The sequence below is a fragment of the Nilaparvata lugens genome, chromosome 2 (genome assembly GCF_014356525.2).
Source record: "Nilaparvata lugens isolate BPH chromosome 2, ASM1435652v1, whole genome shotgun sequence".
In the NCBI taxonomy this organism is placed as follows: domain Eukaryota; kingdom Metazoa; phylum Arthropoda; class Insecta; order Hemiptera; family Delphacidae; genus Nilaparvata; species Nilaparvata lugens.
Genome location: NC_052505.1, coordinates 64,470,757 through 64,495,787, shown reverse-complemented (window position 1 = coordinate 64,495,787; position 25,031 = coordinate 64,470,757). Strand labels below are relative to the sequence as shown.

The following is a 25,031-nucleotide window of genomic DNA, read 5'->3' as shown; positions in this document are numbered from 1 at the left end:
GGTGTTTATCTCTTGGAAGCGTGTGTAGATTTTCTCAACCCCTAGTGTGCGAATGGAGCTGTTCGCTTCTTTTAAAATCTTCGGCTTCAAGTTGAGCTGATGGTGGCTTCAAGTTGAGCTGATGGCGGTGAGAACCGGTGCTCACTCAGTCATTGCTTGACTTGTTAGGTAAAGCTAGATTGGTTCTGGGTTTCCAACTGTTTGTTGTCATATTTAAAATTGATTAATCAAAAATCTTCAAACCAGACTAACGTCTTTTATTTTTGATCTCTGTCTTAATTATTTCTTTGGTGAGTAAACTGATTGACAGGCTGGCCACCTGGAAGGTCAGGATTCTCACAAATTCTCCTTTTAAGTAGTTGTATTCCTTTGGGAACTTCGTCCTTTTCCACATGGTTTATTTGAAGTTTTGCTTCCTTTGTTTTGTCAACTTGACATGGTTTTACTTTTACAATCATTCCACTTTGTTTTGCTTTTGCAATTATTCCTTTACCTCTTCCAAATATTTTGCTTTCAGCACCATTCTTCATGATTTAAACTTTTCGAATTTTTCCAGTATTTTGGAAACTTTGGATCCCATGATCTGGTATCCTGTGGAATCCCATTTGCATCCTGTCACTCTTCCACATGGGTTGGGATAGTCTCAACATTTTTGTCCTCGTGATTATGTTGTACATAAATGCGTAATATTTGAATAGAATGTAAGCTTAGTCATATATCTCTTGACAAGTAATGCACTTGGGGAATGCTTTTCATTTCTTTGTCTTAATACTAGGTAGGAACCAAGTTATTAGTTTGTTGCAGCACATGCAACGGTGAGTTATTTGACTTGAATTACCACAAACTTAGGTTATTTTTTTATCTAGTTAGTTACCCTGGGATTGTGATTTTCCCTGGTGTTTTACACCAAAACGAGGGGGTGAATGTAATGGTCCCATTACAAGGTAGTTGTTTTATTTAAAGTTCCCGCTGAAGCCATCTGGTTTTTCTCCCTTTTAACTCTTTGTGGGAAATTTTCTTTAAATTTGTTGCCAGTCTGCCTTGCCGACTGCTTTGATTGGTAGTTGTGGTTTCGCTCCAAATAAATAAACCTATCAAATCCTTTGTTTCAACTGTTTTATTGCCCATCATTTGATTGGTAAATAATTTCCCTTTTACTGCTTTAATCCAATAAAGTTTGGTTTAACAAAGTTGTAGAGGGCGCTTGCTGTCTGCCGTCCTGGCTATCTAGGAAGCTCTGCTCCTTGTTTGGAAAAGAGAATAGCTGGCGTCAGTTTTGGCTTGGGTTTTGTTTTCTAACCAATGTAGCTATTTCGTGTTGTTAAAGTACAGTTTTTCTTTCTTTAAGCACTTAAATTTTGGCATTTTAACATGCCTAACTCATTTACCTAATTATATCGTTCACCTAGCTATTAATTTATGTCTCTTTTGAGTAAATGCATGCTTGACCAAGCCAAGCTAACCAAACGCTTCGGTTAATTGTTTATTAAATCCGCAAAAGCGGTCCACGACATGGAGATTCACGATCTCGGCGTACTGTCCGACACTCCACGAACTGGGCGACGTTCTGATTCTGACGTCACGGACGATCTGTTGGACCACGGTGTACAATGGCATAACCATCTAATTTTGCCGAATGCTGTTGAACTACCAGAGTTTGTTACTCCCAATTGGAAAGTTCGCCGAATCGAGGTAATACATCTCCAATTTTTCTACCAAACTGGAACAATCGGCGAATAGTGGGGGAAGTTATTCGTTTATCCTTGTCAGGTTGGGAATATAATAGTTTGTTCTCGATAATGAATTATTGTATTCCTTTCACTGTCCGTGTTGAGTCGGAAATGATCGAGCAGTGTATTTGAGGAACACTTGACCGCAACACTACTGGGGTGATGTTAGATGAACGAATTGGACTGCAACCTAATCACTAATTCACTGATTTGTATTTGAATCTTAGGTAATCCAAGTATCCCTTGAATAGTAATTTCTTTTTCTTTTATTTTGAACTTGTATTAATTATTTTATTGGATATTGAGTAATACTTGGGTGGACTTGCTTATAATCTGTTTTGGATTATTTTCCTTGTATTCAAGATCAATGTTGATCTTTTGGGGATTTCAGTTACGTATTGGGTATCCTTGGATCTCCTAGATTCTTTCTTTTGAGATTGTCATTTTCAGGTTTTGAAAATTTATTAAGTAGTGGTCAACGACTGTTGAAAATCATGTATTGCCTTGTTCATAATATTTTTTTTTCAATATATTGGTAATTTATCCACCAAATGAGTGTCAGTGAATTTTAGATTGATTAGACCCCTTTCCCTAGGTTAGAAGTGGTCGGGCTGGATTCTTTCAAGTGATGAATCAATAACACTGTTCACACAAACATTTCTTAAGTGTGACAGTGAGTTCTCCAACCCAGGGTGTCACTAGTGCAGAGTTGGTAAAAATTATGGATACAGCTAAATATTTCTTTCACAAGAATAAGTATGACATCAGGATTCATCGGGGGTCCCATTTGAAATGAAAAATAACTATTCAAAAATCACTCTGTCGCTTTAATATAAAATGATAATTTCCACATACTAAAATTAAGGTACAAGTAATATGTAACTTTTTGGCTGTCGACCATTGATTGTAATGGTTATCTTGCCAATCTGACTCTTACCTTCTCACATTACTTCTTCCTCTCCAGATATGTCAAGAAGGAACCACTCATTCTGAGGCAGTGGCCTATTGACAATGTTGTCGGCACCATGAGCCACTGCACTCAGAAAGTGTATTATTGTGATCTCGCCGTTTATAAGACGACGGATCGCCTTCTTGACATCACAAGTAACTTTGTCTTTTTTCGGTCGGTTGACCGCAATCTCTCTATGTACTCTAATGAGATTGTCATAGGAGGTTCTCTCTATTAACTGGAGCCTTCCTAAAAAGCAATTAATTCAAAGTTTATTACAAGAAAATTTTAAACAATTGCAAACTTCAAAGGACTTGAAATAACTACTGTGCTCTCATCAGTTGAACCACTTTTTTATTGATCTTGCAGCTGTATATTTGATCAAGTGCAGATTTAAATTGGTGTGAACGCAAGCTGAATGATTTTGGAATACACATTTGTTTCATTAAAATCAAATACCTAATAATAATAATAATAATAATTATTATTATTATAATCAATTTGTTGCATGTTTAGTACGGTACGGTAGTGATTCGTAAACAATAATCAATTGTCAATTTATAATATAGGAGTTTAAGATAAGATGAACATGAACTATGAGTGGGGGGGGGATGTATACTTGTTTGTCAATGATTAGATGATACAACATCGCATGGCACTATGAGCAACACAGAATAAAATACACCAGAAGGCATCCTCTATCTATTAATATCATGGACAGCCTATCTTATCTCTTAATTGAATATTCAACAACAACTCGAATTTAACTATGAATTCATATTGAACTAGCCAGAAGGCTCGCTTCGCTCGCCTCATCTGTCTAGCCAGTGGGCTCCGCCCAGAAAACGCAGGAAAAATGCTCAAAAAGCGCTGATCTTGGTCGGAACTTGGGCGTTATTTCAAAACCCTACCAATACAACATTTTCATACCTCAGCAGAGCCTGTGTATCAAATTTGAACATTTTTTTGCCAATTAGTTCTTGAAATAGCTGAGAAAACGTTGAAAAAATGCTGTTCTTGGGTGCCTCTCTGGAAAAATCTCTGGAAATTTTTCTAATCTGTTCTTAGAGCGCCTCTAGTTGGCCAACTATGTTGAATTTGAGCCTATTGGTCCAGTAGATTTTTAGTTCTGTTGATTATGAGTGAGTGAGTGAATGAATCATTGTCATTTTGCTCTTTTATCTAACTATTATAAATATATAGAGTGCCTAAAAATAAATTGATTGAATAAAACCCAGAGCAGTTGATAATTCCAATTTGGAATCGGTTGAATGAGGTTGGCTAGCACTAACTAGGCCTAGGTGGAACCAGGAATTTTATGAGTGCTCGAAACTAGTTTTGCTTATACAAAAAAGTATTGAAATGGATACTAATAATTTTTTATGATAATCGATTAATTATCTATTCTTATTTATCTGCGGACAACGTTGATCAATACGTATTTTGCAACGTTCCAATTTCCACAAATTATTTTCGTGCTGTTTACATCGTACAGAAAATATTAGCACATGATCTTTTTGTCTTTGCTATAGTAGCCTACAGTACTACCACTTAATTCAAAACAACAAAATTTTATCAATAATATAGGAAGAAGTAATGACTAGGTGCTAGTCGCTTGATTCTAGGTTTCATTCAATCGACCCAATAATAGTGTATCACTTACTTATGAAGCTCCATATGTCGAGATTCACGCCAAACGCACAGAGAAGTTGGGCGTGGAATGATTCGAGGTCATTGTTGGTCCTCCTGGCGCAACCAAAAGTAGACAATGACTCCACGCCAATCACACCCACCCAGAATCTCCTCACATAAGCTGTTAAGTTCTGCAACCGAGCATCCATCTCTCCCTCATTAATGTAATCTATGATTGCATTTAGGCCATCAACTATTGAGAAGGGAGGAACTCGGTCGCTGTGAGGAGGTCCTCTCTGTGCTGGCAGGTGTGGCAAAGCCATTACCATTTTTATGACTTTCATGTTGTCTATGTCGGCACGACATACAGCCAAAAGGTCGTGGGTCATGACGTACCTCCAAATTGCCTGCAAAAATTAATTTTGTCAAACACTTTTTAAAGTTTAAAGTTTCAAATACGAAATTGAAACTTTGCACAATCATTTATAACAACTAGACAAAGCTAAAAAAAATACAATAATTTTTCAAATAAGAAAAAAAAAATCACATTTCATAAAACAAACTGGCCCCCATTTAATTTTTTTCTCTTTTAATAACTCGGAAACCGTTGATTTTACCAAAAATTACAAGAATAACCATTTTAGTAAATTTAATTACCTATCAATTGGTACCTGATTTTTTAATATTGGATCAATATTGACTGAGATATGGCACATTTAGTGATAGGTGAAAGTTTGTTGCAGTACAAACCAAGGCATGCTGATAGAGTCGCATCGCAATGATGCAACAATCTCTATTTGCATTGTATGTTAATTTTAAGCGATTTTAGGTTAATTCGAACAACAAAACAACGTTACATAACCCTCTAAAGGCGGGTCACCAACCACTAAAGCTGCCATATCTTAGTTCATATTGGTCCAATCTTGGAAAATTGGGCACCAATCAATAGGCAATTTAATTTACTAAAAAGCTATTCTTGTAAAGTTTTTGTAAAACCAACGGTTTCTGAGTTATTTGAAAAGCAAAATTTTAAAGGCCGTCATTGTGGTTTATACATTTAAAAATTATTGTAATTTTTTTTGTAGCTTTGTCCAGTTGTTATGAATGATTGTGCAAAGTTTCAATTTCGTATGATTAACCATTATTAAGGAAAAACAAGTGAAAAAATCAAAATGGCCGCTGTTTGATTAAATGAAGACTTCCGGACAATTTAAATATGATACTCAGATATGTTTTTCACCCAGGAACAATGCCCTAGAGTATTGGTAGGGAGTTCATAAACACTATATATATGTAATAGTGTGATATTGAGAGGGTAGTATTGTAGTTTTTTTTTTGTGTATCTTATATTATTTTTCAGGTTTTTGAACTGAAATGAACATTGATTCTAACTGTATGTTGAACCCTGCGTTTTTAGTGTGAGAATTGACTCTGTCTTGTTTGAATTTGCTAACTTGTTGCTTAGTTGTCGAAATTAAAGCAATTTTAGTGCATTTTCAAATACAGTTTCAATTTCATGTCAAAAAAGCCACTATATTTGAAAATTGTATGAGCATTGACCTTTTTGCAGCTTTGGCTTTTCCACTGGAAGTTATGCTCAATGCTCGTGGAGGGGGAATAATTTTCAGTGAAAAGGCCACAGTTGGTATTGAGACATGAACAGAAAATCATGTAACAGTGCGCGAGCCTCAGTCCTCTGAATGGGTCTGTTGCCCATCCAGAGGGACAAATTGAAAAGTTTTCATTATCAGTACTTTTGTTGTAATTTGTATAGTAATCTAAAATTGATAGAATCCGTAGATGTAAAATTAAGAGGTTAATTGTGTGCGTTAATTTAAGTAGAGTGTAGTGAGTTTCATAACGTCTGAGTTCATTGAGTTTTGGATTAAGTGGTCTCAAAAATAAAATGTGAAATTGTTGAAATGGTGAGTGCCAAACTGTTGTTTTTATTTAACTTGAAATCTAGTACATAGAATGACCGAGGCCCAAATTTAGTTGCAGCAAGTTAGCAGGTTCCCAAAATGTATAGATTGAAATTCCTTCTTTTTCTGATTAACTCTGTTTGAAAATTTGACATGATTTCTATTGATTCGTTAATGAGTTCAATAAACCTGAGGTTGAATTTTAAAAAGTATTTTTCATTGAAGTTCCTGGCTCGTAGTTACTATGTTTGCTAGAATATGTGACAATGATGATAATCTGTGCATTTGAATGAACAAATCCACTAAAAGCTCCCAATCAATCAAGGATTCAAATACCGGTAGATGAATTGATAGCAGTAAACTTAGCATAATTTTGGTAAATATTATAGGAGAGAAGAAACAACCCCCCCTCCATTTACATTGGTGGCCAGCAGTGGTATAGTCTGCAAGAATGACTATCAAACCACATGTATTATTATATATTCCATATTTTGGAAGATTATACTAAATAGAGACAAATATGTCACCGATTACAGAAATGATGTCAGGTGTGGTGTAAATGGATAAGTATTTAGCTTGTGATGATGCTAGATGCTTAAGTGTGTAAGGTATTGTTTTGTGGATTTGTGTTGTATATTGCCAAAATTCTTATGAAGATTATAAGTTGATTTGCTCTGAAAACTGGATTTCCTATTCATTAGCAATAGATCCTGTAATATTACATTTTTTCTCGATTAAAATCGAATCTTCAATTTGAGATCTATAAAACTTGATAGTAAATATCAGAGTAAATGATATGCGGACAACTTTTTAACTGAGAATTTATCGTAAATAATTGTGTTGCACATTCCATGGTATCACCGAAACTGAGTTAACAGAATTAACAGATAAATATAGAGGATATATAAATTTAAAATAACAGTTTCGAAATAAAGTGTTATTGAGAACAAATGTAAAATGTAAATTCTAAACTTGTAATTTATAATTTTTTGGAATTTAATATTGGTGACGTGTTCATAACGTCAACACTGTTTTTGAGGTGGGGCTTTGCTCTGTACTTGTTAGGCTTTCTCTCTAAAAAATGGTGGCTGGCTATGTGTTCTAATTTTGTGTTCTCTGAATATTTTTCTGTTTAATTGAATTTTTAATGTTTTAAATTGAGTTTTGAACAGTTTTATGGTGTTCTAATTTGTATAAATTGTTTTGTGTGTCTACAAGCCTATAGCCATTGTTTTTCAACTATATAAATGGATAAGTATTTAGCTTGTGATGATGCTAGATGCTTAAGTGTGTAAGGTATTGTTTTGTGGATTTGTGTTGTATATTGCCAAAATTCTTCTGAAGATTATAAGTTGGTTTGCTCTGAAAACTGGATTTCTCATTCATAAGCAATAGATCCATTCATAGTTTATCAAGAATCTACCATTTTGGAGCCGATAACTTTCCTTAGGTTAATAGGTGAAAAATGCTATCCAACCTATTTAGGAGAAATTGGTAGCATGGCAATCCATTCATAATTTATCAAGAATTTACCATTTTGGAGCCGATAACTTTCTTTAGGTTAATAGGTGAAAAATGCTATTCAACCTATTTAGGATAAATTGATAGCATGGCAACACACACACACACACACACACACACACACACACACACACACACACACACACACACACACACACACACACACACACACGGAGAGGTATCTACACAAAGAAACTGTTATTCTACTCATATCATATAGTTAAGTTAGTTGAGTTGAAAATGTATTTATACAGAGTAAGTCATAATGTATGGGAACCCTTCAATAAGTTGGAGACTGTTGTAGTTATAATACTGTAACTTTCAGGATAAGTTATTGGACGAATACTCTTATCTTTTGACGTACAACTGAATTTCAACCCCTCATAAGAGGGTGACTTAGGGGTTGTAACTGTAATATTTTAAATGTTAACACCCATTGTGTGCTACATCATTTTAAAGGCCTTTTTAAAACTGGAAAGATGGCATCAATAAAAATGTTCTATGATACCAAAAATGGTGGCTGATTGAAGTTTTAGTTTGTAAAGGAATGATAGGTAAAGTAATGAAACTTAAATCAACACTTTTCTGAATGAATAACGAAACACATTGAAAAACATGGTTATTTATTTAGTAATCTGTCTGCTACTAACATTTCATTTTAAAATATGCTTGAAATGCCCTCCTTCTCGTTTGACAGTGTGCCAGTTTGTCATAAATGTAAATGAAATAAATATAGTAGTATGTAAAATGAAATGTAAATAGTAGCAGACTGATTACTAGATAAATAACCAGTTTTTTTATTGTATTTCGTTATTCATTCAAAATGTTACTCGTAAATGTGGATCTTTTAGAGCTAGATTAACACTAATCCCATTTCTGTATTGAATTACAACTAGCATTTCGCTTCTGGATAATCAGTGTGATTTTGACTTATTGAAAATATTGTTCTCAATACTTATCTTAATTACTTAGTATGGCTGATAATTTGTTTCTTCCGATGATAAAATTAGTTCCTTATATGTGTGATGTGAACGTTGTGTTATTACTTGAATGTTTTCTGTTGTTGCAAGATACAGAATGGCCCAAAAAGGATGGTCGGTTTTTAAATGACTATAACTTGAATAATTTTCAACATACATTTTATTTTTCTATATTTCTGTGTTTGTTCAACTGCCAAATTTCAGAAAACGTCATAATTAACATACGTGATACTGTAAAGAGCGGCAAACAAAGGCCAAAAGATAATCACGTCACCTAATGGAACGTCGACGACTCATCAGTTTTGTTAATTATGACGTTTTCTGAAATTAGACAATTGAACAAACTCATAATATATAGAGATAAAATATATGTTGGAAATTATTCAAGTTATAGTCACTTCAAAGCCGACCATTCTTTTTGGGTCATTCTGTAATAACCTACATCTCTTCAATTGTATAGCCTACAAGCTGATAAAATCTAATATTGGGGCGCTCTGTTCGTTAAAGTAGTGTAATGGTGATCTTTTTTTAACAATTTGATCATTTTGTCTCTAAAATAAGTGTTTTTGTTTAGAATTATATCGTAAAATTGTAATTGAGTATATGGTTACTATTTATGAATTAAATATCATTATTATTTTAATTACCTATAGAATTCATGTCATTTTTTTCCGTTTTCTCACTTTAAGTACTCTATTGTTATTATTTAAATCTACTTTGGCGTCTACTAGACCTGGTTAAAATACTATGACGATTCATTGACTGAAAATCGATTTATTATCCCTGTGAGGAGGGATTCGGACGGGACGTTGCTAATTATATCTTGCCAAGAGGTGGAATCATATTTTTTTAATGGGCCACAATTTATCAACTTCGTTAATTCACTCTTACATACAGCTGGATGGATTGAATGGACGGAATAATTGGAGTGATATAAAATATTAGGGCCAATTTCCGAGCTCGGGATTTAGCTAAGTTCTAGAATTTAAACAACTGGAGTCAGAAAATTGGCTTTCCGAAACGGGGCGTCGTCTTAGTCCACGTTTAAATTGAATTTCGAAAAACTATGAAATTGAAAACAAAATAAAATAAAGAGAAAATAGTGTGAAGTTTCTGCTACCTATTTTGAATTATTTAGAAATGTTTCATTTCGTCAAGGCAATAAACGTCTCCAATAATTATAGAAATGAGAAAATAAAGATTACGGTACCATAAAAACTATCACTACGCCCTGTTTCGGAAAGCCAATTTTCTGGCTCCAGATGTTTAAAGTCTAGAACTTAGCTAAATCCCGAGCTCGGAAATGAGCCCTTAAATTTACTTGACGAACAAGAGGAAATGTGGCAGCACATCCACCAGAGACGGCACTCTTATTTAAGGGACGTGAGTTTTTTTGTCTTATTTACACTTGCATATTGCATAGATATAACTGTGATTAATTATTTTGGATTTGAAGTTGCAATGGGCATTGAGATTTTATTCAATAAGTATAGAAGATGTCAATATGAAAAGCTAAAATATACTTTTTCAAACAGGAAATAAAGAGCGCAAATGATTTACAGTATACGTTATTAGGAATTAAAAATTTTTATGATAGTCTGTTTTTCCAAATTTTTGTGGAAGTTTTTTACTGAACGTTTTTCTCGAAAGAGCGGGTACAGTATGTGAAATGATGATGTGGACATGGAAAGGATATAATATATCATATTTGATGGATATAATATAATATTATTCCAAGGTAGGGCTCAATTATTAATCAGAGCCAGTTCAAGTGCGGTCACTGGTTAAAGGAGTACGTTAGCAGCCGTGAATCTTTCATCATTTTGAGCGATAAGATACAATATCTTGTATAAATATCTTATTCTATAATGTATCAAAGAATTAAAAATAAATTATATATTGTAGGCCCAAACAGGCAGGCTATATAATTATGTGCATAATAGTTTTTTAAATAGAAATCTGAAAAAGCATAGTTAATTATTTGATACTTGACACAAGAAAGTACCGGAGCTATGCTCCCGGAGGGTATGGAATACCTCCCATGGAGAAGGGAGTATATCCGGTGATACGAAATTACGGCATAACTGAAAAGTGGTACAGCCATTGTTTGAACCAGCTCGTTTTCCACTCCTTCAATACGTCGAAAGTGAAAGTTCTTGTATGATTGCAGGCTGCATGCAGAGCTGCAGGTAAGTATTTTATCAACTAGTTTATTATAAATTCAATTCTTTGAATGTGACAGTGCACTGGTGAGTGGATATTTTGGCGCTGTGATGTCCGCTGCTGGTTTTTGGCTTTCATGTTTTTCTTCTGACTTGTCTCTTTTGAGCATGCTCTGCATGGTCACTTTATGGACAGAAAGTTAATTATTATTATTATGTCAGTTGAGGTTGGACATCATGAAGGACAAACTACAGAGTTGATGAAAAGTATGGAAACAGCTCAATCTGTTATAATACTAGAATAATTTGAGCGGCCCGTATACTGGTAAATTTTATTAGCAGTAGAATGTTCAGTGTCCCATGGAATCCATTTTGACATGTTCCAAAATCCATTGACCGTCATACGACAGTGCAGTCATACCACGGTGCAGAAAGTTCTGTACTGTCTATGAAGGCTCTCTTGTCTCTTGAGCATTTGAAATTTTATTCAAGTAAGGTATGTGATTTACTGTGTATAGAATATAGGCCTACAAGTAGAATTTCAAGAATGATAGACTGTCTGAAAAAGCTATGCATTAAAGTTTGATGGTAGTTTTCAATTTATGCTGATGGCCAGTCTACTGAAGATTAAAGGCCTCTGGTGAATTCAGAATGAACTTAAATTACAGTACTTTTAAATTATATAAAACTTATTGAAAAAATAAATAATATTTGGTACTATATTTTCAGAAAAGAAATGTATTTTATTATTAACTTTGAATAAAAATCAGCTCTGTATCAAAAATTGTGTGTTTTCCTATGTACCTAGGGTGAGTTTGGTTGAAAATAGTCCGATTCTTCTTTTAAAAAAATATATATTTATATAACTCTTTCCCTAAAAAATGTGGTCCTCATCTGCTTGTTCTTGTTCATTCTTTCCTACTAAGATGCATTGAAACGATTTTTGTAATCTGAATAATATATGCATGATATTCTTATTGGTACAGTAGCTTGGTATGGTACCCAATTTTTCATGCCATCTTCACGGTTTTCTTTTGACAGATATCTGTTTCACCTTATTTGCATCATTATCCTCAATAAACGATTGATTTTTGACGCCAATGCCTTTCGTCAGGAAATCTTGAATTTTCTGTCTCGGGATTGACACATAACGAAGCGTTTGCTCATTTCCAGACGAATTTGATCGACTGTTGTCCGACTGAGCTGATTTGTCATCTGACGGTGAGTAAACGACAATTTCCAGTTCATTTTCCGATCGCAAATCTTTCACTGACAGAATTGAACCCTCCAGCTCAATATAAGAGTCAGATTCATCATCCATCCTCTCTTCCCAACTTATTTCTCTCCATGAGGGGCCCGCGATGTCCAGTTTTGATCCATACTGCAATAGAAATACATCATAGAGAAACCGAGAAAATTGGAAAATAATGATGAAAGATTACTCAAGTGAGAACAGAATGATAGAGGAAAGAGAAATAAAAATAATTTTTTTCTTATGCAATTCCAATGTTATTCATATATTCTGAAAAAGGACGTAGGAGAGTGAGTCAATTCTGTTGTCCAATGAACTTGACCTGTAAAAAGGTTCGAAGAATATGTGTTCAAAATTTGAAGCTGATCGATTGATCAATTCTTTCTAAAGTTATTGTTAAGCAGTCAGAGACTTTGGCCTTCAGCAAGTCAAAAGTGAGAACTCGCTAACGCTCGTTCAATTATAAGATAGAAAAAATTATAATGTATTTAAAAAAATACTGTTGTTTGGAAAATGATTATGGTAGGTACTTGATAATGCAGAATATATATATATATATATATATATATATATATATATATATATATTATATATATATATATATATATTATATATATATATATAGGAATAATTTTTCATAATCTGTAATGTTCAACTCTTTCTGCAATGACTGAGCAATATTAGGAAAGAAAATATTATGATCGTAAACCAAAATTTGAAGATTCAGAGCTTGTAGCTCAATGTTAATCATTGCAGCATCGAACCATTGCTCATTTGAGATGAGCGAAAAGCAAGCATCAACTCAATACATACGGTATATGTCTCTATCATAAAGTACTATAATTTATTCTCGATTTGTAGTCATAACATGATACTCCATGCATAACTGTATTTCACACTTTCAATTTGTATATTCCTATAGACTACCTTTGAATTTTTGTCTACCGGTATAACTAGAATTTGATAAAACCTCATAAATGTATTCACTTTGTACATCTCAATAACTACTATATTGATTCAAAATGTATGTATTCAGGGCTACTTATTTTATAATTTTTTTATTAAAAATAGACACTAGGACTAACCATTAATTTTGTTCTCTTATTTCTTATCCTAAAATATTAATTTTATTGCCAAAGTCTTCCAATCCTACAGTTCTAATCCACAATTTCTCTACTTTGAATTCTTTCGTTATATACATTTCTATTTCATTTATACTTTTCTCACTTCACTACCACTACACCAACTCCAAGTTTTATAAAATAACATCATTATTTATTGTAGGCCTACCCTTTTTTGAAAGTTTTCAATATGTATAAATATATATATATATATTATATATATATATATATATATATATATATATATATATTATATATATATATATATTATATATATATATATTTATTTATTTATATATATAAAACACGTTCACGTTCATTAAAACTCAGTTTTTGAAAAGAAATTTTATTTGCAAAAAATACATGTTAACACATCAAGTGGCTGAAGTAGACTAACTAAAATGAGCGTGCTGAGAGCGACACTAAGCGGTACTGACAAAAATAGTAGTCAGCACATCAATTGTTTAGGTTTACATAATTCCTCCCTCCTTAAGTTTTTTTCGTCTAAATTTGGGACACTCAAAAATTACAAAAATTAAAATGAAGTTACAAATTAAAGTTTACTAACTTAGATCTAATTTCTAGGTGGTACAATATAGCTTATGGTAGGGGTTGATGATATTGGTACTTGTGTATCAATTCGGTAATTTAGTACACTGGTTGGCTTCTTAAATTTGTAATAAACGATTATCAAAATTACAAGAAGTATAAATGTACTTAAAACAAAAATTACAATGTGGCGTGTCTTAAGGACGAAAGAATCTTCAAAATTTATAAAATTAAGATCTCTAGGTTCAATATCATCAAGTTTACTAACATCTTTCAAATCGATAAGTTTAGTATGAATTTTATTTGGTACATGACTTAATTTTTGTGCATATGTGGTAACTGAAGTAAACGGTAATTTTACATCTGTCATTTCATCATTGATATCCAGATTGATAAGGAAAGATGAGGGAGTATTTATAGTTCCATTATTGATATTAATTTGATCAAACTTATATCTTAAAATACAATTAAAATTTTTGAAATAATTCATAAATGGTCTATCATCAATTATTTCTATTCTTACACAATTATCCAAATCCTTATTATTTACTACAGACAAAATACAGTTATCATGTATAATTTCTCCTGAAGTACCTACAAAAAGAAATAGAAGAGAATTTTTGACAATTGGTCAGTTTCCAAAGCTTTTTGTTTTGAGACACAGATATCGATTTTTCTTTTAATTTCATGGTGTGAAAATTTGATTCCATTTCAACAGGATAAGACAGAAGGTGATATTTTTCAAATAAATCGTTTAATTTCGGTAAATGGATAATGTAAGTTATAACAGATTTCGATAAAATACAAGTGCTATTACTAATTTCCCATAAAATACTGGAATCTCTACTAGCTAATGAATAATTCTTATAATTAATTAACCTACGAAAATCATCAAAGCTCAAAATTGATGGATGAAGTTTCCCTTCTTTGCAATACATCAACGAGTTAACAACATCATTTATTTCATCATCCAACAATTGTATAGTCAAAGTAATCAAGTCAACAGCTTGCATATTTTCGACAATATTGGCAGTTTCGTTAGTAATATTTTCTAATGCTCTATTATTTGAATCAATATGCTCAACATCGAAATTGAATTTCTTAATTAACTCATGGTTCATTTCAAAATTATGTTCTTCATTTTTAACAAGATGTAATTCATTATTTTCTATTTTATCAATAACTTTATCGAGGTGTTCTTTGTCGTCAGCAGTCATAAGTCCTGTCAACCATGATATGGCGTTTCCTAATCCGTTCATTAGTTCACGTTTTACCTTTTTATTTTTAATTTCAGAAATCATTTCTAATTTAAAATATTGGTTGAGTGAAATTTTCTTCAAGGATTCAATAATGTCAGAGGATATGTAAGCGACTTGCAGATTATTAATATGAGTCTGTAATTTCAAAGATTGTATTTTAAGGTCAGTCACGTTAGTAAAATGGATAACTTTGTATGTGTCGTTAATGAGCATAGATTGTCCTATTTTAATCGGAATTATTCCTGCTGTCTTTGTCAAGTCTGTCAGTCTGTACGTCAACGTTGCTGAGATCAGGAACAACAGAATGATGGTCATTGCCTTCATCTGCAACAATTAGATTATCTTTTACTTTTTTACGAGGCCTTTTCATTCTGTTAGGGTGGATTTTGATTAAATTTCTTTTCAATTTAAACCTATCACCTTCCTTAGTAGCTGTGCTATACCTTGGAACAATTTTGTGAAATTTCGGGTTTTTGATGAATATCCTATCTGGTGTTTCAGGTGGTTCCTCTCTATTTTTGTTACATTTTTCTGTTCGTTTTTCTTTTTCCTCGATTATTTTCTTGTAAACGGCATCATTCAACGCTTGTATTTCTTTGAAGTATTGATTAGCAAGTTCTTCAGTGATTACTGCGGGATTATCCTGATCTTGATTTTTTGGTAAATAATTCTGAATTCCGAAAGTTAGTTCATTTGGGCTTAAGTTGAATTGATCTTTTATCGAATTGTTATAGGTTCGCAAAGCTAATTGAAGTTTTTGTTCAACACTATATTTTGGGAATTTAATTTCGAGTCCTTGTAGAATTTCAATAATTGTGGAGTGTGTTCTTTCTATTAGTCCTTGAGATTGGGGATGATAAGGTGTGGTGAAGTAAGTTTCAATACCATTTATTTCAGTGAATTGTTTGTATAGTGCATTGTTGAATTCTAATCCGTTATCGGTTTGAATGCATTTTGGAATATTGGGAAAACTGAAAGATAGTTGTTTAGATTTTTTATTATTTCGATACTGTTAGCTGATTTCAATGTGTAGGCGGAAAGTCTTTTAGAAAACGAAAAGACAATTGTGAGGATTTTAATATTATTATACGTGAAAGTGTCAATCTGAAGTTTTTCGAAAGGTTTAGTGGGTGTGGGAGTTACTTTGAATTTAGTTTTAATTGGGTTTCTTTCATACTTGGTTTTCAAACAGATTTCACATTTATTTACAAATTCGGTTACATCTTTTTGCATTGCGGGCCAATAGTAGTTTTTACGTATTAGTTTATAATTCTCGTTAATTCCTCTGTGGAAGTTTTTGTCTTCATGACATCGAGCTATTATCATTGTTTGTTCATCTACATCAGTTATGTCGGCGTTTATTCTTTTGTAGATTCGGAATTTTATGTTGGGAACTATTTTGACAATTTCATTAGTCATTGAACTTAGAATTTCTGTTTTAAGAGCTTCAAACAATGGACTTTTATTTGAAAATACTATACCGTACACAGTATCAGGTTTCAAATACTCTCGTATTTCTTCTACGTTGTTTCCAATGTCATGTGCGTCTCTGTATTTGAAAATTATTCTGTTTTTATTGAAGATCTTTTTGAATTGGGGTTTTCCTTTACCTCGTGAAATAACTATTTGGTTTGCTTCAGTGTTTATGATACTATTTTCGTCCATTATACCTACTCTATCATCTGAACTTTCTTGAGAATGTTGTGTCATTAGTGAGTCATTATCATTATTAGTATTATTTACAAGGTTTTCGTTGCCAGTTTCCACATCATTTTCATTAATATTATCAATATTTGCATTAACTATCGAATTGTTCATCAAGATCATTCAATACACTTTCACTCACCGATGGAGGAGCTTCATTGTTATGGAATCTTAGCAGATCATTGTTATCAATGTCATCGTACTCATCATTGTTATTGGCATTGTCGTTGGCATTGTTCGCATTATTTTCCGCGGGAAAGCCTGGGAATAATTCTGAATCGTCAAAACCTGTAAATTCATCACTACTTTCCATCATATTTACATTGAAAGGCCGTGAGAGACAATCAGCAACACAATTTGAGCGACCTTTTATGAATTCTACGGTGTAATCATACTCTTCCATTAACAATTTCCATCTCATTAATTTAGCATTTGGTTCTTTTAGAGAATGAAGCCATTGGAGTGGCTTGTGATCTGTTCTTAGGGTGAATTTTCTTCCATACAAATATGACCTGAAATTTTTCACTGCCCAAGTTATTGTCAACATTTCTTTTTCAATAGTAGAAAGATTTTGTTCAGGGATTTTGGGATTGAGTGTTCTAGAAGCGAATGAAATTGGGAGATCTTTATTGTCAGTCATTTGACTAAGGACCGCCCCTAAGCTTACATTGGATGCGTCTGTTGTCAAAATATATGGATCATTCAATCTGGGTAACTGCAATATTGGTGCGTTAGTAATTGCTTCTTTCAGAAAATTGACAGCTTCAATGAATTTAGGATCTTTTGGGCTTATAGTGGATGTTTTTCTCAATGCGTTAGTTAAAGGTTGAGCTATTTTAGCAAATCCTTTTATCATTTTTCTGTAGTATCCTGCCAAACCTGAAAATTGTTTTATTTGTTTAGTAGTTTGTGGGACGGGAAAATCTTTTATTACTTTTACTTTTTCAGGGTTAGGCTGAATGCCTTTTTCCGAAACTATGGGACCTAGAAATAGAAGTTCCTTCTTAAAGAATTCGGTCTTGTCCAATTGTATTTTTAGTTGATGAGTTTTCAATCGTTTGAATACAACGTTCAGGTGTTTCATGTGCTCTTGTAAGCTATCACTGAAAATAATAATATCATCAAGATATACAAGAACATTTGGTAAATCAAGTTCATTGTCCTTTGAAATTGAGGTGGACCATTTTTCAACCCAAATGGCATTCTGAGAAACTCATAATGACCATTTTCAGTACCAAAAGCTGTTTTTGGTATTGATTTGGGTTCCATTTCAATTTGATGGGATCCTGACGAAACAAGGTCAATAGCCGAAAAGTACGTTGCTCGACCGATTTTTGAGAACAAATCTTCAATATTCGGGAGAGGAAATCTATCATCTTTAGTTTTGTTGTTCAATTTCCGATAATCTACTACAAGACAAACTTTGCGTTTTCCTGAAGCATCAGGTTTCTTCGGCACAACCCATAAGGGAGAGTTGTATGGAGAATTAGACGGTCTTATTATCTTTTGTTCGAGTAACTTGTTTATTTCATTACTATTATCCTGCCTAAATGAGATAGGATAGCGGTAGTTTTTCAAATAAACAGGTTCTTCGTCTGTAGTCACTATTTTATGCTTGAGCAAGTTAGTAGCAGTTAATATATCACTTTCGAATTTTATTATTTCGGGATATTTCATAAGAGTACTAATAATGCATTCTTTCTCTTCTGAGTTCATATGCTCAGTTCTCAATAAAGAAGTGATTTCGTCAATGGAGAGGGGATTATCGATCATCTCACCCAAGTACAATTCACATTCTTCTACAGAAACTGTTTCGATACTCAACGTTTTGTCACAATCAGAAAAATATTCAATCTCAATAAAACCATTCCTATCAATATCAGTTACAATATTATACAATTGCAATTCCTTATTACTAACGCTAACAACACATAGCTTATCTGATGGAGTGCAAACATTAGCTTTAATTTTCAATTCATTCCAACCTTTGTTTATTTCAATATGGTTCATTCCTAACAGTGGTATCGTGCAATCTTTTGTTATGAGACAATTGGTCTCCAAATCAATTTTTGCTTTCAACCCTTGCAATTTTTGCTTTCCAATAAAAACATCATAATTATCGCTAAAATCATACACATAAAATTTTTCATCTTTATCAACACCAAGCATATTCTTAACATTAATATTTACACAACCTTTTCCATTAGATTCACCAGCGGGTGTACAAATTTTATAATCACAATCAATTATTTCTGTCTGAGGAGAAACCATTTGAGGTTTAATGAAATTATATTTACTACCTGTATCGATCAAAATTCGTGAATCATTGTAATGAATATGAGGCCATAATTAATTGTTCTACTTTCCTATTATCGGCAAAGTTTTTTTTCAAAACATCAATCAAATTTGAGAGGTAATCTACTGTACTGTTTAGGATTACATCTTTAACAGGTCCATGTAATTTGTTTTTACAATAGTGAAGGAGAATCCAATGATTGTCTGCTGCTTCCGCGATACGATTATTACAATAGTCATTTTTCAATTTTTCGACAACTTCGAGAAAGCTAAGTAGTTCTGTTGGGTTTCCTGTATATTCAGGTATTGTGTGTAGGTGATGTTTCGCAATTGGTCTTGAAATAAGGGGGTTATCCATTGTGCTTTCACTGTTATCTTCACTATTACTGTCACTGATTGTAGATGTAGAAGACGTGTTACCTAACCATTAATTTTGTTCTCTTATTTCTTATCCTAAAATATTAATTTTATTGCCAAAGTCTTCCAGTAAATCCTACAGTTCTAATCCACAATTTCTCCACTTTGAATTCTTTCGTTATATACATTTTTATTTCATTTAAACTTTTCTCACTTCACTACCACTACACCAATTCCAAGTTTTATAAAATAACATCATTATTTGTAGGCCTACCCTTTTTTGAAAGTTTTCAATATATATATATATATATATATATATTATATATATATATATATATATATATATATTATATATATATATATATATATATATATAAACAAATAAACAAGTGAAGTGGTGCAGATTTCACTTTCTGTTTGATCGACAAAGGGGGCCCAGTTTTTATGTGTTTTTAATCTATCCATGTTGTGTGTATCCTGTTTATATTATTATATTATAAAACTTTAAAGTGTTTTTTAAAGAATAAAGAGTGCTATAAGATGTATTTTGTTAAAGGGCTGCTTTTAAATTAATAGAACGAAATAAATCTTATAGCACCCTTTATTCTTTAAAAAACATTAAAATAGTTTCGGTTCACACCATCTTCAGGTCTAAAATAAAATAAAATTCAATAACTGTTTACAAATTGATATAAAACGAACATATGTTTAAATTCATATGACTAATTATTTTTGGTAAAAGTTATTAATTCAAATTTATATTTTTAAATTAAAAGTGAATAAATTGTAATATCTCGGGTAGATTAGATATTAATGAACTGTTTTTACCAAAGGGTAGACGTGGTTAAAGAAAGCAAATTTTTATTCTATGAAAATTTGTTGTATTTAAACATTTTCTCTACAAAATTTTTACAACAATTTTTACTCTACTCTGGCTGCCTAGCCTAATACAAAAAAACACATTGAAAGAGATTTGGAATGCTGACCCTTGAAGTCCTCGTACAAAAGCAGTCAATAATGTCTTGTTGAGCTGCGTGCGAGCCCATATTGCCTGTTGTGGGTCGGCAGGAATAGGCATAGCTTTTAACCCGATTTCGCGACAACGGTCAGCAAACGCACGGGCGGTCTCACCTTGATTTTGCTTTATGGCGCTGAGCGCGAAGAGCCATCGTTCCGGGTCGAGACTTTTCTCAAATCTTTGTTTAAGTATACGTTCGTAATCTTCAAATTTGGAACCGACAGAGAGTAACTCGGGTTGAGTGTCTAAGCAAGTTGCAGCTGCACCCGTCGTTTTCATTCTACAAATAAACTTCAAATCATTGTCCTCCCAATTTCCGAGTTGAGCAATGAGTTTTAAGTTTTGGATGAATTCGCGTACACTCTGACTTCCTTCTTCACCCGAAAACGACTTCACGAGAGATTGTACTCCCAAATCCTTCCTTACAGATGAAGTGATTTGGCGACTGGTGTGGCTTCTTGAATCTTGCGATAATAATTCTGACCTAAGTTGGTTTTTCTCCGCTTCGTTACGTTCATTCTGAGCTCTCAGTTCCGCTAACTGTCTCCTTAATTCGTTCATTTCGGATGCGTTTTCCGAGTCTCCCGAACTTCCCGTTTAGCACGTGTGATGGAGGTTTTGGAGGAGTGTTAACATCGTCGTGCCCCATGACCATCGTGTCCGTAGAGCTCAGTAGGATAAAGTTGTTATATCTTATGAACTACTCCGCCAAAATCAGTACTATTATTATTAATGAACGATAGAATTTGAAATCAGATAAATTGTACGATAATAATTGAACAGATTGTCACTAAAGACTCTCTTCCTACTCTTTATTTCGGTCTAAGGTGATAATTTTGGAATGCAATAATTATTCTTATACTCAGCAATTAATAACTCGAAGAAAGAAAGAGAAAAAAAAATTGAAAAGGTTAATTTTAAGGTTTGATAATTTGGATTAAATTTCAAATTCTTCCATTCGTGTAACAAACTTCGAGAAAGCCCTTCGTAAATTGTTTTTTTTTCACAATTTAGTATATTAGAAGCAAAATGATCCCACATTAAATATTCTTACATCAATGATTAAGTTCTTACATTCCATAAAAAAACAATCAAAATCAACTTTTCAATAATTCTAGTATTTAAAAATTTTGGTCAAAAGCTACGCAATTTGGTTTCAATTTATTCGTAATAACTTGTTAAAATATTCTATGATTACTTAATATTTTGTTACACTCAAACAATTCACAGTATTTAATTTTGCGTAGGCAGCCAACTAATAATAATTTATTAATCATCAAGTTCTTCGTCGAGTATTGGACTAACAAGATCAATGACTAGTAATGAAGCTTCCATCAACAAATCGTTATATTCGTACATTGGAAGCAGCTCCAATAAAACTTCCACTATTTCCAGTACTAGCGTTAAAAAGTTACGTTTTCTAATTTTATAATCAGTGCTACCCGACATTTTTTTTTCAATCCACTGATAAATTATTCTACTGTATTCTATATTTTTGGCATTCTTGCAGCCAAATTCCACCGAACTGCCACCATTGTAATATCTCGGGTAGATTAGATATTAATGAACTGTTTTTACCAAAGGGTAGACGTGGTTAAAGAAAGCTAATTTTTACTCTATGAAAATTTGTTGTATTTAAACATTTTCTCTACCAAATTTTTACAGCAATTTTGACTCTACTCTGGCTGCCTAGCCTAATACAAAAAAACACATTGAAAGAGATTTGGAATGGTACAAATAAACAAGAAAAACCTATCGTTATGCAATTAAAGTTCGATCGCCCCTTGTCATTTGAGTAGGATTAATTTCGGGACTCACCCATAATGAAGACGCTGAAGAAATCCATTAAACGATGATTTTGGTGATCCACACTCCCGAAACGAATTGATGTCTGAGCGCGCTGTGTTCGCTTCAACGGTTAAAACAAGAGTACACGGAAAGAATGCAATTTTGTCTCAGGTCCGACTCTTCCTAGGCCTACACGTGGAAAACTAGACTATGGCAGGGGGGAAGAAGAGCCGGAAACTGTTGATGGGACGAGTGGATGGAAACTATCTTTCCCAGGCTGGGATGCAAGCTAGGCAGTTCCCGACCCTGAGAGAGATCCTCACCTCGTCCATCGGTTGAAAAAATGCAAGCTTTCCGTAGCCTATGCTAGGCAGCCAGCAAATAAAATATTACGTTCATTTTCACTAATTTCAATAACACTACTTTCAATTGCTTCCATTACAAAATAATATTGAAAATTTTAAAATATAAATTTAAATTTAATAACTTTTACCAAAAATAATTAGTCATATGAATTTAAAACTGTTCGTTTTATATCAATTTGTAAACAGTGTATGAATTTTATTTTATTTTAGAACCTGAAGATGATGTAAACCGAAACTAGTTGTTCAACTATTTTAATGTTTTTAAGAATAAAGGGTGCTATAAGATTTATTTGTTTTATTCATATATATATATATATATATATATATATATATATATATATATATATATTATATATATATATATATATATATATATGATTACCATCTTATAATTGAACGAGCGTTCAGCGAGTTCTCACTTTTGACTTGCTGAAGGCCAAAGTCTCTGACTGCTTAACAATAACTTTAGAAAGAATTGATCAATCGATCAGCTTCAAATTTTGAACACATATTCTTCGAACCTTTTTACAGGTCAAGTTCATTGGACAACAGAATTGACTCACTCTCCTACGTCCTTTTTCAGAATAATGAATACATTGGAATTGCATAAGAAAAAAATATTTTTATTTCTCTTTCCTCTATCATTCTGTTTTCACTTGAGTAATCTTTCATCAGTATTTTCCAATTTTCTCGGTTTCTCTATGATGTATTCCTATTGCAGTATGGATCAAAACTGGACATCGCGGGCCCCTCATGGAGAGAAATAAGTTGGGAAGAGAGGATGGATGATGAATCTGACTCTTATATTGAGCTGGAGGGTTCAATTCTGTCAGTGAAAGATTTGCGATCGGAAAATGAACTGGAAATTGTCGTTTACTCACCGTCAGATGACAAATCAGCTCAGTCGGACAACAGTCGATCAAATTCGTCTGGAAATGAGCAAACGCTTCGTTATGTGTCAATCCCGAGACAGAAAATTCAAGATTTCCTGACGAAAGGCATTGGCGTCAAAAATCAATCGTTTATTGAGGATAATGATGCAAATAAGGTGAAACAGATATCTGTCAAAAGAAAACCGTGAAGATGGCATGAAAAATTGGGTACCATACCAAGCTACTGTACCAATAAGAATATCATGCATATATTATTCAGATTACAAAAATCGTTTCAATGCATCTTAGTAGGAAAGAATGAACAAGAACAAGCAGATGAGGACCACATTTTTTAGGGAAAGAGTTATATAATATAATTTTTTTAAAAGAAGAATCGGACTATTTTCAACCAAACTCACCCTAGGTACATAGGAAAACACACAATTTTTGATACAGAGCTGATTTTTATTCAAGTTAATAATAAATACATTTCTTTCTGAAAATATAGTACCAAATATTATTTATTTTTTCAATAAGTTTTATATAATTTAAAAGTACTGTAATTTAAGTTCATTCTGAATTCACCAGAGGCCTTTAATCTTCAGTAGACTGGCCATCAGCATAAATTGAAAACTACCATCAAACTTTAATGCATAGCTTTTTCAGACAGTCTATCATTCTTGAAATTCTACTTGTAGGCCTATATTCTATACACAGTAAATCACATACCTTACTTGAATAAAATTTCAAATGCTCAAGAGACAGAGAGCCTTCATAGACAGTACAGAACTTTCTGCACCGTGGTATGACTGCACTGTCGTATGACGGTCAATGGATTTTGGAACATGTCAAAATGGATTCCATGGGACACTGAACATTCTACTGCTAATAAAATTTACCAGTATACGGGCCGCTCAAATTATTCTAGTATTATAACAGATTGAGCTGTTTCCATACTTTTCATCAACTCTGTAGTTTGTCCTTCATGATGTCCAACCTCAACTGACATAATAATAATAATTAACTTTCTGTCCATAAAGTGACCATGCAGAGCATGCTCAAAAGAGACAAGTCAGAAGAAAAACATGAAAGCCAAAAACCAGCAGCGGACATCACAGCGCCAAAATATCCACTCACCAGTGCACTGTCACATTCAAAGAATTGAATTTATAATAAACTAGTTGATAAAATACTTACCTGCAGCTCTGCATGCAGCCTGCAATCATACAAGAACTTTCACTTTCGACGTATTGAAGGAGTGGAAAACGAGCTGGTTCAAACAATGGCTGTACCACTTTTCAGTTATGCCGTAATTTCGTATCACCGGATATACTCCCTTCTCCATGGGAGGTATTCCATACCCTCCGGGAGCATAGCTCCGGTACTTTCTTGTGTCAAGTATCAAATAATTAACTATGCTTTTTCAGATTTCTATTTAAAAAACTATTATGCACATAATTATATAGCCTGCCTGTTTGGGCCTACAATATATAATTTATTTTTAATTCTTTGATACATTATAGAATGAAGATATTTATACAAGATATTGTATCTT

The 25,031-nt window shown here is 33.0% G+C and overlaps 3 protein-coding genes across 6 annotated transcripts in view; 2 read left to right on the top strand and 1 right to left on the bottom strand.

The window, feature by feature from the left end:
* Positions 1-23,981, top strand: part of LOC111048612 — a 133,447-nt gene extending 109,466 nt beyond the window's left edge. For 2 of the 4 annotated variants that reach the window (XM_039422451.1, XM_039422452.1), the window contains one exon: positions 23,326-23,981. In XM_039422451.1, coding sequence (XP_039278385.1) covers positions 23,326-23,685 — 360 coding nt within the window. In that variant the 3' untranslated portion in view covers positions 23,686-23,981. The remainder of the gene's footprint in view (positions 1-23,325) is intronic. The other 2 variants (XM_039422455.1, XM_039422454.1) reach the window with 1 other exon arrangement.
* Positions 1-25,031, top strand: part of LOC111053797 — a 50,708-nt gene that overhangs the window by 16,338 nt on the left and 9,339 nt on the right. The window lies entirely within an intron of this gene.
* On the bottom strand, positions 11,520-17,310 carry LOC120350108. The gene is made up of 2 exons (XM_039422456.1): positions 16,924-17,310; positions 11,520-12,277 (listed from the first exon to the last, which is right to left on the bottom strand). The coding sequence occupies exons 1-2, from the start codon at positions 17,200-17,202 to the stop codon at positions 11,918-11,920; spliced, it is 639 nt and encodes a 212-aa protein (XP_039278390.1). The 5' UTR covers positions 17,203-17,310; the 3' UTR covers positions 11,520-11,917.

What these genes read in the sequence shown, in the direction of transcription:
- LOC120350108 (XM_039422456.1), bottom strand. Translation starts at nt 17,202, where the DNA reads ATGAGATGGAAATTGTTAATGGAAGAGTATGATTACACCGTAGAATTC. An exon ending in ACAATGAAGCTCCTCCATCG is followed by an intron (nt 12,278 to 16,923) that starts GTGAGTGAAAGT and finishes TTTCTATTGCAG; the next exon opens with TATGGATCAAAACTGGACAT.